Source organism: Melospiza georgiana, chromosome Z (assembly GCF_028018845.1).
Source record: "Melospiza georgiana isolate bMelGeo1 chromosome Z, bMelGeo1.pri, whole genome shotgun sequence".
Taxonomy (NCBI): domain Eukaryota; kingdom Metazoa; phylum Chordata; class Aves; order Passeriformes; family Passerellidae; genus Melospiza; species Melospiza georgiana.
This window is the reverse complement of record NC_080465.1, coordinates 31,566,426-31,578,941: the sequence shown is the minus strand read 5'-3', so window position 1 is coordinate 31,578,941 and position 12,516 is coordinate 31,566,426. Positions and strand designations below refer to the sequence as shown.

At 39.1% G+C, this 12,516-nt stretch overlaps 1 protein-coding gene across 1 annotated transcript in view; it reads left to right on the top strand.

Annotated features, from left to right (window-relative positions):
* The window catches only part of VPS13A (vacuolar protein sorting 13 homolog A), a 108,171-nt gene that overhangs the window by 50,664 nt on the left and 44,991 nt on the right, over positions 1–12,516 (top strand). Inside the window, exons 36-41 of the mRNA XM_058043374.1 lie at positions 5,181–5,305; positions 6,029–6,198; positions 6,841–7,061; positions 8,193–8,425; positions 11,410–11,502; positions 11,965–12,321. Coding sequence (XP_057899357.1) covers positions 5,181–5,305; positions 6,029–6,198; positions 6,841–7,061; positions 8,193–8,425; positions 11,410–11,502; positions 11,965–12,321 — 1,199 coding nt within the window. The remainder of the gene's footprint in view (positions 1–5,180; positions 5,306–6,028; positions 6,199–6,840; positions 7,062–8,192; positions 8,426–11,409; positions 11,503–11,964; positions 12,322–12,516) is intronic.

Genomic DNA, 12,516 nt, shown 5'->3' with positions numbered 1-12,516 from the left:
GCTAATTTTCTCTGTGTGACTTAACAGCATCCTTGTACTTTTCTTCCAGTTGCCTGCTTCTTCTTCCAAGAGTCTCATTTTTTCCCCCGAGTTCCTCCCTATTCAGCCAGGCCAGCACATAGAGACAGTCTGGTCCTGTGCCTATAAGATTTCATTCTTAAGCTACATCTAGACTTTGTGGACCCCATTTGTTTTAAGGGCTTATGCCAAGGCACTGTCTGAACCAGTGTCCTAAAAGTCTGCCCAACAGAAGTCCAAATTTTGTTGACACCTCTGAGTATTGGAAACTCTTGTGTCGTGGTTTCTGTGCTCAAGATGGCTCCAACCCAGCATCTCCCACCAGCCCTTCTCTGCTTGTAAGCAGCAGATCCAGCAGGGTAGCTCCCCTGGTAGACTCACTTCCCAGCTTCCTCTCTGGTGTTGAATTCTAGCAGACATCTGGCAGGTTAAAATCACCCACAAGAGCAAGGGCTGATAATCATGAAACATCAGCATCACATCATAGAATGGTTCATCCACCTCCTGATCCTGGTTGGATGGTCTATAACAGATTCCCGCCAGGATATCTCCCTTTTCAGCCTTCCCCCACTTGTCACCCATAGGCACTCTGTACACTCAAAACACTTCCTACTGTACAGAGCCACCCCACAGCTCTCCTTCCTTGTCCCTTCTGAAGAGCTTGTAGCCATCCAGTGCAGCACTCTGCTCATCCCACCACATTTCTGTCATTGCTTTCCTGCTGCACAGTGGCCTCCAGCTCCTCCTGTTTGTTACCCATATTGTGTGCGTTGATGTAGTTGCATTTCAGCTGGGCTGCTGATTTTACTCCTAAACCTGGCATCCTACCCCCAGGCTCATCTTAAGTGAGCCTGGTCTTTTTCCTATCCCCCTGCAAACCTAGTTTAAAGTCCTCTTAACTCATGCCAACTCACGGGCAAGAATTGTTTTGCCCCTTGGAGACAAATGAACCTCATCTGTCCCCAGCAGTCCTGGTATTACATCAATTGCCTCATGGTCAAAAAAGAAAATTCCAGTGATGTCACCAGCTTTCAAGCATTGTGTTAATCAGGTGGGTTCTTCTGTTCATTTCAGCATTCTTCCCTGCTACTGATGGGATCAAGGAAAACACCAACGTATGCTCCCGTGCCTTCAACCAGTCATCCTGCAGTCCTTTCTAATTGCTGTAGGACTTTTTTCCTCAACCTTCTAATTGCCAACCTGTACAAACAGAAATGGGTAATAATCAGGCGTAATAATCCTCTACTGGGTAAAAATCCTCTACTGAATCAGTGTAGAGGATCTCACAGAATGACAGAATGGGTCATGTTGGAAGAGACCACAGCAGGTCATCTGGTCCAACCTCCTTGGTCATGTAGGGTCGTCCAGAGCACATGGCACTGGATTGTTTCCAGGCAGTTCTTAAATATCTCCAGTGAGGGAGACCCTACAACCTCTTTGGGCAATCTGTGCCAGTGTGTGGGAATCTACACAGTAAAGAAGTTCTGTTTGGAACTTCCTGTCCATAACTTTCTGATCTGTGCGTCTCACCGTCCACTGATCCAGGCAACACTTGCAAGTTTGCCAGTGAGAATGTTCTGAAAGGCATTATTTAAAGCCTTGTTGGAGTCAAGGTAGACAATAACCAATGCTCTTACCTCATCCATCCAGGTAGTTATAGAAGACATCATGTTGGTCAAGCATGATTCCCCTTAGGTGAATCCATGCTGACTACTCCTTTTTGTCTTTCATGGGCATAGAAGAGATGGCCTCCAGAATGAAGCACTCCATCACCTTTGCAGGGATTGAAGTGAGGCTGTCTGGCTGGTAGTTCCTTGGGTTTTCCTCCATTGCCCTATTTCAAGACTGGGATGACATTTGGTTCCTTCCAGTCCTCAGACATCATTCCTAACCACCACAGCCTTTCAAAGATGACTGTGTGCAGTCAGCTCTCTCAGCATTTATAAATGTATCCTGTCAGGGCCCTCTATATGCATTCCAAGTAGCTTCACCCCACTTACATCTTCAATGTATTTCCTACTTATGTGTGAGTAGTGGCAGAAGCTCTCTATTCATCTATGGAGGTCTCTTGCCCCTTTGCCTGATTTCTTGCTCACTGGCCTGCATTGGAATGCCAGTTCTTGAGCCTGGAGGAAGTGACTCTTAAATGTCAGCTTCTCTTCCCTGGAGACCTGTTCCCATAGATTCTTCCAAGAGAATTCTCTGAAGTGGCTGAAGTTCTTTCTTCTGAAGTCCATGGATGCAATCTTACTTGCTGCCTTGTTCCTTCCTCACCCAATTTGGAACTCCACAATCTCATGATCACTATCCAACCAAAGCTCCCCCCAACCTTCACATCCCCCACAAGGCCTTTGCTGCTGGTTAGTGTGATACCAAACAGCTACAACATTCCTTATGAGATCCTCCACTATCCATGACAGGGAGCTGATCAATGCTTTTGAGGAACTTGCTGGGTTGTTCATGCTTCAGAGTGATGGCTCTGCAGCAGATGTCAGGGTAGATAAAGTGGAACCAGGGTTTGTGTTTCTGAGGCTGCTTTGGGCTGCATGTCAAAGGCCTCATCCACTTCTTTCTCCTGCTCAGGTGGCCTGTAGCAAACACCCACAACAGTCTCATCCCTATTGGTGTGCCCTTTTATCCTGACCCATGAGCTTTTGACTTGCTCGTCATCCACCACAAGACAGAGCTTGGTACATTCTGGGTGTTTGCTCACATAGAATGTTTCTCCTAAACAGAATATTGCCCTTCATGACAACATTCCAGTTACGTGAGTTATCCCACCACATCTGTGTAATAGCAATTAGGTCTAAGTCCTTTGACTGCGCTTCTTGTTTCTCCTGTTTGTTTTCCATATACTGTGTGCATTGGTGCACAGGCACATTATATAAGTATTTGGTTGTGCAAAGGGATGCCCCCTAGTCTGTCTTGTGGTTACATCTTCGGATGCTTATATTCACTGAATGTATTCTCTCTTAAGCCTCCTTTTACTGCTTGAGTGGTCACTGTAGTTCTCCCCTTCCCACACCTTATCTCTGTCAAGCCTGGACCTGTCCTCATTCCTCTTCAAATCTAGTTTAAAACTCTCTCAACAAGCCCTGCTCATTCCTGAGCTAAAGCCCTTTTTCCCCTTTGAGACAGGAGAACCCTGTTTGGTGGCAGCAGGCTCAGTGTTGTAAAGCCTGACCCATGATGAGCCAAACCAAAATTCTGATGGTAACACAGAATTGTATTATCAAGGTATTCATCTGCATGATTTACTTGACAGGACAGAAGAGAACACAACTTGTGTCCAAGATCCTGCCTCTTGGTGGTACCTCTTATCTGAGCCCCAGGAAGTCAGCAGACCTGTGGGATGGGTCCAACTGGCATGCTGGGCCCTCAGTTCCCCTCAGAAGACAGTTGCAACAATTACTTTTCTTTCTGTCTTTCTTAACCTGAAATTGTGATGCATTTGCTTGACTGACTTGCTTTGGGCAACTCCCCAGGTAGACCTTCACCTTCACCATCATTTACTTCACCCTCAGGTTCTGTAGCCTCATACCTATTTCCTAAGGTTACCTGTGAAGGCAAAGGAGATGATTCTGCTGTTGCCCCCAGCAGGCACCTGTTTCCATTTCCCCCTTGTCTTTTAGATCCCCTCCTTCTGTCTGATGACAAGAGTGTTGGAGTTCCTCTGACTTGTGCTGAGCTTCCACCTCCTGCATTTCTCTCAGGAATTTTCACCAGTCTGTTTTTCTGTCCAACCCCTTGATACTCTTCAGCCTTTCCACTTCTCTAAGCTCAGCCACCAGGCTCAATATATCATCCACCTGGTCCCACTGTACACAATTGTAGTCTCTTCTGCCCTCTGATGCTAATGCCAAGCTCAAACACTCCCTGCAGCTGCAGACCTAAACAGGTGCCTGTTTCTGAGAAGCATGATCTGGTTTGCTGTGCTACTAGCAATGGCTTTTGGCATTATGGAGGTCAGTGTTCTCACTGTTCTCTTATCACATGTCTGTTCTCGTGGAGTAGGTGAAAACCACCAGGTGAGCTCTCCTCAGGAGCTGTGGAGGGTCACGCTCTCCTTCTACATGCCCTGCCCACATGAACTGCTGCAGCAAATGCTGTGCCACATTCTTCTGATGTGCCATGTCCTGTTTGCCCGCATTTTCACTGTGCTCCAAGTTCTTATGCTCCCTGGAGTCGTTTAAATCTCCCTCGGTTGCTCTGGCAAGGCCCTCACCATGTAGGCCTCACTTAGGAGAGCTCCTGGGTCCTGCCAGGTCTCCCATCTCAGGTTTCCATGACTCTGGGAGTGCCCTGCCAGGCTTTTTGAGGTATTTTGCCCTGCCAGCTGTAGCCACTGATCCTGCTCTTGTTGCTGCTGTCACTAAATGCCTCCTTAGCTGATGAGATTGGTTGACTGCTAGTGGACCTATTATCTTGACATGGTGTTTTGAGCAATATCTGACAGTAATAATAATGAATAGTAGCAAGTGAGCCACTGAAGTGAGTTTTGGGGCATGACATGTAATGTAAAGGTCTTGTTATCCTGGCCATAATGCAAGGCAGTACTTAAAAGTCTCTTGATTGCATTTGTTAACATCCCAACTTTGGAAAGCTACCATTTTACTCTTTTTCCTTTATATGGTGGTTTCCTTGCTGTCCTGATTTATATCTGTTTGTCTGTTGTAATGATGACGCCCCTGAAAGTTGTTCTTATTTGGTACATGTCACTGCCCATTGACTCAGCCCGCAGTAGAAGGAAAAGCGAGTAAAGAAAGCCATCTTTTGTTGAACTTCTTTATTACACATGAAAACTAGCAACAATGTGGCAGATGAACCAATGAGGAGGAAAGTAAATTTGTATTCTTTGTAGCACTCTTGCACATGGTAGTGTTAACCAGAAGTTGTACATTTGAGTTTTAAAGATGGTAAAAATCTCATGTTGAATATGTAAGGGGTGAATATAAATTTTGTATTCTTAGATGTGTGATTTTGCCAAAAGTAGTTACATAAAGTATGATAAACATATGCTAAGTGTGGATGGATTTACATGTGGAGAAAAAGCTTTGTTGCTGTCTTTATGGTTGTAAGCGAGGATATTTTGTTTTGGTTTTTTTCCTTATTTGCAGTCAGGTAATTTTTTAAATATTAACCATTTTTTTGATTCCTGAAAGGTGTAACTGTTGTGACATCAGCTGTTGTGGAATTGCATTCACCTATGAAAATAAAAACAACACTAAAACTGGACTTCAGATTTGACTCTCTGACTTTAGTGTTGTATAGTTCAAATTCAAAACAGGTAAGTGTAATTTTGGTTACAAAGAGTAATCAGCAGCTTTAAGATTGCCTAGAGTTCTCAAAATTCTGAACAAGAATAGCTTAATTTATGACAGAGAAAGTGTGTTCTAGCAATAATAACAAATGTGATGGAAATGAGAGAACAACTATTTTATTTAAATTGCTTGGCAGATACTACAGGAAATAGAATAGGCAGTGGTAGCACATAATGCATGGCATCTTCTGTCATCTGACTAAAAATCTGATGAAAATTTCTATTAATTTAAAATACAGTTTGGGAAGAAAAATATGCAGAGGAATGCAATATACTAATTAATTACATGTAGAGATGGGTACATGGACACACACAAAATGGTAGAGAACAATTCTTAAATTTGTCAATAGGAATACATTTATATTCATCTTGGTTTAAACTTACAAAACTTGTCACTAGATTTCTGACTAAAAGTTTGTAAGTTATTGTAAACTTAGGTCTCTCACTTATGTTAACTTGCTTTATAAAGATGGTAGAAGGGCAAAGCTTTGCATTTTGAAAATTTTGTCTTGTATGTGGTTGTGGTTGTTTGTGGTTATCAAGCTAAAGACCCCAACATTTTGAATTATTAGTGGGTTTATTTAATTTATTATTTTTGAAAATATCATCAGTTAGAGTAAAACTGTGTATCACACCTATTTATTATTTTTGCTACCCATAATGAAATCTACAAATGTTTCATTTAAACAGGTTAACAGTTTGGATCAGAGAGATGACCTTTTGAAGCTTGCAGAGTTTAAATTAGTTCTCATGTCAGCTGCTCTGAAAATGTTATCAGATGGTTCAATGAATGCTTCAGTCAAACTCGCAAACTGTACATTAGATGATAAGAGACAGTCCATCCAGAAGGCTACACCAAGGTCTGTAATTTTACATAATTTACTGTTTATTGGAGTTAGACAAAGAGTTCATAATGTTTACATTTCATTAGTATTCTGTTAAAACCGCAATTGTTTTAGTGTAGGAGTTCTTAAAGTACTTATTTCTGTGCATGCATGTGTTTCACATGCCTTTTGTTCCACGTCTTTGTGAGAGACCAGTGCTAGATACAAAAAATGAAATAAACTGAACTTTAAATATAAATTTAACAAATGTACATAGAAAACAATTTCACTTTCCACTTTAATGAAGTTTTAAGGAAGACTGAGATGATGTCTCATGAATAGTAACAAACTTCAGTAAAATGTAGTGCTTTTGATATGTAAACCTGCATACATACATACATACTTACATACATACTTTTGATATGTAAAGGAAATATGATGGTTTGTCTTGTTAAATTATTAACATCTTAAGTTACCGGTATGGGATTCCAGTTAGTTTTAAAGTAACAAAAATTTAGTGCTGCTGTTTTTATTAGTCATGTTCCAAAATTATTTGCATTGCTTTTTAAATTCAGTCTTCTTAATGTATTGCATCTGGAATGGGAATCTTGAGTGTTTTTCAGTATTTGTGGCTGGCTTTTTATTGTTTCCTTAAATGCCTCCTTAATTGTGTTTCAGAATGGTGGAAATGAAACGTGGATTTGAAAAAAAAGTTATGGTGGATGTAAACTACAAACAGGGGAGAGATGGCACTGCTCTTGATGTTATTGTTCAAGAGATCTACCTTTGTGCAAGCATGGAGTTTCTACTTACTGTAGCAGATATATTTCTAAAGGCTAATGCAGAAAGTGCTGCGCAAAGAAATCTCAAACAGCAGTCATTACCTGTAAAGGACCAAGGTATATACCAATATACACCTTGAAATAGTTTAAAATCTGCATTTGAATATCAGCTCAGTTTTGATATTGTTATATGTAAAAAATACAGTACTCCTTTTATGCTATTTCCTATGTATAGGAAATATGTATATTATATTATATGTATAGAATGGCTTGTAACCATTGATGTTTCTTTCTTTGCATCATGGAAATAGATTAATGACGTTTAGTATTCCTTTCCAAATGAAGTCTTGTCTTACTAGAGAAAGAGGATACCTAAAATGTACGTTTAAAATATAATGGGATTAATAGAGGAGCATATTATATATTGTGCTTACATGTGGAATTGGCCTGCCTGATATTGCTGCCTAAAAATGTCATTTCAGTTGTCCACTGATGTGCATTTCTTCCTACATCAGAAAACAGATTTTTAGCTTGAGTACCTGACAACAAAAATTGGTCCATTAGAGCATCAGAGCAGGAAATACTCTTTTTATGCTTCCGGGCCTCAGATAGTTGTCATCAGAGACCAAAGCAAGCCCCTGGTTTTTTGGTGGTGTTTTCCTGTGCTCTAAATATTGTAGTTGTGTTGCTGTCAGCTAGGCCTTTTGTGATTATTTGCAGATGCTCAAAGTCTGAGGAGAAAGGAAGTCTTATATGAAAGTGTATTTTTATTGCAAGTGTTTACATTAGTCATCATAATGCTGCGTTATTCTCCCGTGGAAAAATGAGCTACTCCAGAGAGCAGAAAATGTGCCCAGCATTTTTGTAAAACTCTTATCAGAGTTGGCAGATGTAGGTATGGAGTGAAGCTGATACATTTGTTAATGTCAGAGATAGTAACAGTGGTGATACTTGTCATTTTCATTCAACAGTGGTTTTCCTTTTCATTTTGACAGAGAAACTTTGGGGAGTCTTCTGTTGTATCTAAGAGTAATTAGATGTTAAGTGGTTTTGTGTCTGCAATGAAGAGGCTAGAAATGGCTGTTGCCCGGAATAGTCAGTGCCTCCCTATAAGTTACAAGAATTATATAATTATTGTAATTATTGTTATTAATTATAAAATTAATTATATTAATAATTAAATCAACAAGAAAATAATTGAGATTTAATCTTTGAACAAGTAAACTAATGTTATTTATATTTCTGAAGCATCTGTGCAGCCTGTATCTACAATGGAAATGAACATTGTTGTTAAAAATCCAGAGATTGTGTTTGTGGCTGATTTAACTAGAAGTGATGCTCCTGCATTGGTGGTTACAACACAGTGTGAGGTCTTCATTAAAAATAGCCCTGAAAGATACAACATGACAGCTGCTGTTAGAGAAATACAGATAAAAGCATGCCCATTTCTTCCAGAAGAAAGGAAAGGGAGCATTACTACGGTGAGTTTGCAACCATGCTGTGTGTTTAAAAGGTGCCATGTAACTTAAAAGCTGCTGTGTAACTAAAATACAGATAATTTCTGCAATGTTCATCGTTAAAATGTATACTACAATATAGCACTATAGATTTACAGTATGAGTAAAATTTTGTGGCTAACATTTTGTTGATTTTATTCCCTTTTGTCTGATATACACCTAAAGCGTTGTCTTGATCTATGGCATTGGGGTTTGCTTTGTATGACAAGCTACAATGCAGAGCCCCAAGGAGTATAATGTTATCTTTCATTTCACATGTAAGCCAAGTAAATACAATTTTGTAAGCATATGCTATGTCAAATGCCATATAATAAATTTGGAGTGCTGTCAGTCTAAAACTTTGTATTAAAGAGAATATGTAAGAGAATAACGGTGTCAGGAAAAAAAGAGGGAAGTGCATATTCAGAATCATGTACTTACTGTATGCTGTTCAGAAATTCCTTTATGTTTTGGTCTATAGATCTGTTATAGTAAAGCTGCCTATTTATATTTGGCAACAGAATCAGACTTGTTAGTTACTGACCAGGTGAAAGTCGCACTGACTCCTGGAGCTTCTTGCAGCTTTCCTGACTCTACAGCAGACTGTTCCTCAATTAACTCTGTGATGATATCATTGCATTAAAGAAAAAAATTGAAATTGGCTGTATATACAACAATTACTCGTGTACTCAGACCACAGAGGAATTTTGAAGAGCAAAACTTTTCAGCTCTCTGTATTGTCTGCTTACTTATGGAGTGATGTAGGAAAGACCAAAGCTGTAAGCAGAAAGAACTGGATCTTCCTTTTCATCTGAGTTTCAGGTAGAATCATAGCACCTCAGTTTACTCCTTGGGTTTACCCAGTCTTTAATTCCACTAAAATGTTTATGTAGTCATTTCAGAAGTGATGCACTAGCATTGATAGCCACAATACAAAATTGTTCGACTTCTGGTTTTGTGGCAGGCAAATGTGGCATAAATGTTACTTTCTTTGTAGAAAACTATTGGGCATGAAATCTTCCCTCTTACGGGAATATCTTCTGATAGAATCTCTTATCTCAGACTGTAGAAACAGGGATAAAGATCTGAATCTGACAGAATGCTTGTGTTATAGATAGGGAAAAATACTTCAGAGGACACTAGTTTCAGTGCCTTAATACCTTCCTTGAAAGATTCAGAACGTTTTTGAGAAAAATCAAAAAAACCACCCAAAAAAACCTAGGTAGGAGCATAACTGCTCGTTTTGAAAGTGTGTGTAAGCAAACCTCTGAACCCAGGCTTTTCTGTAAACAATCTAATTTTACTCTGAGAAAGTACACTAGTTTGGAAGCAAGCCACCAGGAGATCCCAAGTCAGAAATACAATTTAATAGGAGAATTAAAATACATTTAATAGTGCAGAAACACTGATGGAGACAGAATATAACCTGACAACTGTTAGTCAGGGTATTAGTAGTGGTCTGATTAATTGGTGGCTGCAATCCTGTTGATGTGTCAGATGTGGTTCTGTTGAAGGCAGTGATCCTGTAGAAGTGTTTGATCTTCCTCTGAAGGTCCTGTGGTGGCTATGGAGCTCTTGGCCTCTGAGAATCCAGTAGCCATTTGTGATGTTCAGACCTCAGATTGTATCCAGGTAGAAATGCTTGGCTCCTCTCCCTGGGCACAGCATCTCACAGTGGGATGATGTAATTTTATCAGTCATGCAATGAGGCTTGATGGCCCATTAGGAGAATATATCTCTCTCCCCCTGCCCTCCACCCCAGAGAGATGAGTCGTGGAGGAGATAAAGAACACTGTCCCACCTGGTTTTAACAGCTTATGAAGATGGTGATAGAGTACATACCTTTGGATACATCTTACATTGTAACCTAAGACAGAAAGTAATTAGGTTGGACGAATTCATCCTTTTGATGACAAAATCATCAAAACTGAAAGAGACCTTCAGGATCATTTGATCGAACTCTCAACCCAGCACTACCATAGTCACCTCTAAACCATATCCCTTAGTGTCATGTCCAAATGCCGAATAGGGAAACTAACCTCTAGATTTAAAATAGCATGAATGATGAGGGGGTTTTTGTGTGTTTCTCATATGTGTGTTGGTCTAAAGAGAAATCTGTTATTTTTCATTCCTGAATGTAATACAGAGAAAGAAAAAAAGGTAATTCGAGCAATAGGGTAAAAACAATATTATGGACAAAAACTTCTGTTAGATCAAACTTATTTGGGAAAAGTGTGGTTAGACTAATTCAGGGTATATCTATGCCTCCAGCATCTGATTCAGATATGGACAGAGATGTCAGAAAAGATTGCTGCATCAATATGGTTTGAAATTATAGTTTTTGAAAGACTGACCATCTCAGATGGGGATTTGAGAGCAAATTTTCCTGTCTGCACAGTGTCAAGTATAGTCTAATTGCCTCTGAGTCCTCTATTAATAATATTGTGTTGGTTTTGTTTATAGCGTACCTCTAATTTGGTAAACTTTGGCAAGTGAAAATGTTCAGGGACTGATTGCAAAACAAAGTTGGAACTGAGTGATTGTGTTTCAAATGTCTGTATTGTTATTCAGGAAAACTGTAACTGTGTCATTGCTGCATTGCAATTGAAAAACGGGTTTTCCTCAGAAGTCAGAGACATGATGATGCAGGGCATTGAAGGTATCAGAAGACTTTACCCTAAGAGTGGGTTTACTGAAGTGTAATGTATTTTATTGTAGTTGACGTTTCAGACTTTAATGATTGAGAATGGCTGAGGTGATGCTTCTGGATACTTGTTTTTTCTTTCATCATGTTACTAACGTTCAGATTTCTCTTAATTTTGAAAAACCAAATATGGGTAAGTTTTCTTTCAGTAAAAAGAAAGAAAACCTTTCATTAATGTAAAAAACTTTTTTATGTATGATTTCAAAGCAAGTTTATAAAAATATTTTTCTCTATATATGACATATATTTTTACTTTATTGTATAGGTATTGCAGCCTTGTGACTTCTTCTTTGAAATGAAACAGTCAGGTACTAGTCCACAAACAGCTGATCTAACCATTAAATCTCTAACAATAGAAGTAAGTAGACTTGTGTTATGTTTTTAATTTTCTACTTCCCACTAAGCAGGCTATGAAGTTGCTTCAGGAATGACTGAAGTGGGGAATTGTTCCTGTACTTCACTGGGTCACTTACCTGTTGAGCATGTCAAAATGAATAAAATTGAAAATAAACAACTGTGTCACTATGCTTCAGTTTTGAATCAGTGTTTTATTAAATGCCTGGTGTGCAGAGAAAAGTTTGAAGTGTTCAGATAAATCATTGAATGAAGTAGTTTAGAAAGCCTCAATCTGGAAATAAGGCAGGGATAGCAAATGTGAAAAGATTGAACTATTGCTTGTGGAATGGAAGTATGTTCAAATGAGAGTCCTGTAGAAAATGGAAGTGTTTTGTTATTGTAACATACTTATATTTTTGTGTCTGAATCTAGCTATTTCTGTACTAGATTCTCATTTCCAGTTATTCCAATTTCTTTTTTGCAGGTTTCACCAATAATCATAAACACAGTAATTACTATTACATCAGCGCTTTATCGAACTACAGAAACAACGAAAGAAGAGATTAGTCAAATTCCTCCTGACTTGTGGAATAAGAAAGATATAAAAAATCTAAAAATGTGGTTTCTTGAAGAGACTAATGAAAATGGAGATAAAAATCCTAAGACTGAACTAGTTCCCACAGGAGAGTCATTGAAAATTAATATAGAATCTGTTTTTATAACACTTGAAGCTGGGGTTGGGCACAGAACAGTGCCAATGCTTTTAGCCAAGTCCTCGTTTGTTGGAGAAGTCAAGAACTGGAGTACTCTAATCAACCTACATTCTCGCCTTGAGCTAGAGGTAAGGAATCCTACATAAAGAAACAGAAGTTTTCCGAGGATGCTAAACCTTATTGTCTAAATCTTACATGCTAGTTATTTAGACAATAAAAGAAAAATAACCCAAATATTTGGTGACTAAACTCCTGCAGATATGTGTTGTGGGAGCATGATGGGAATGAGGGGTTAAGATAGCTAAGTTAGAATGAAAATCTAA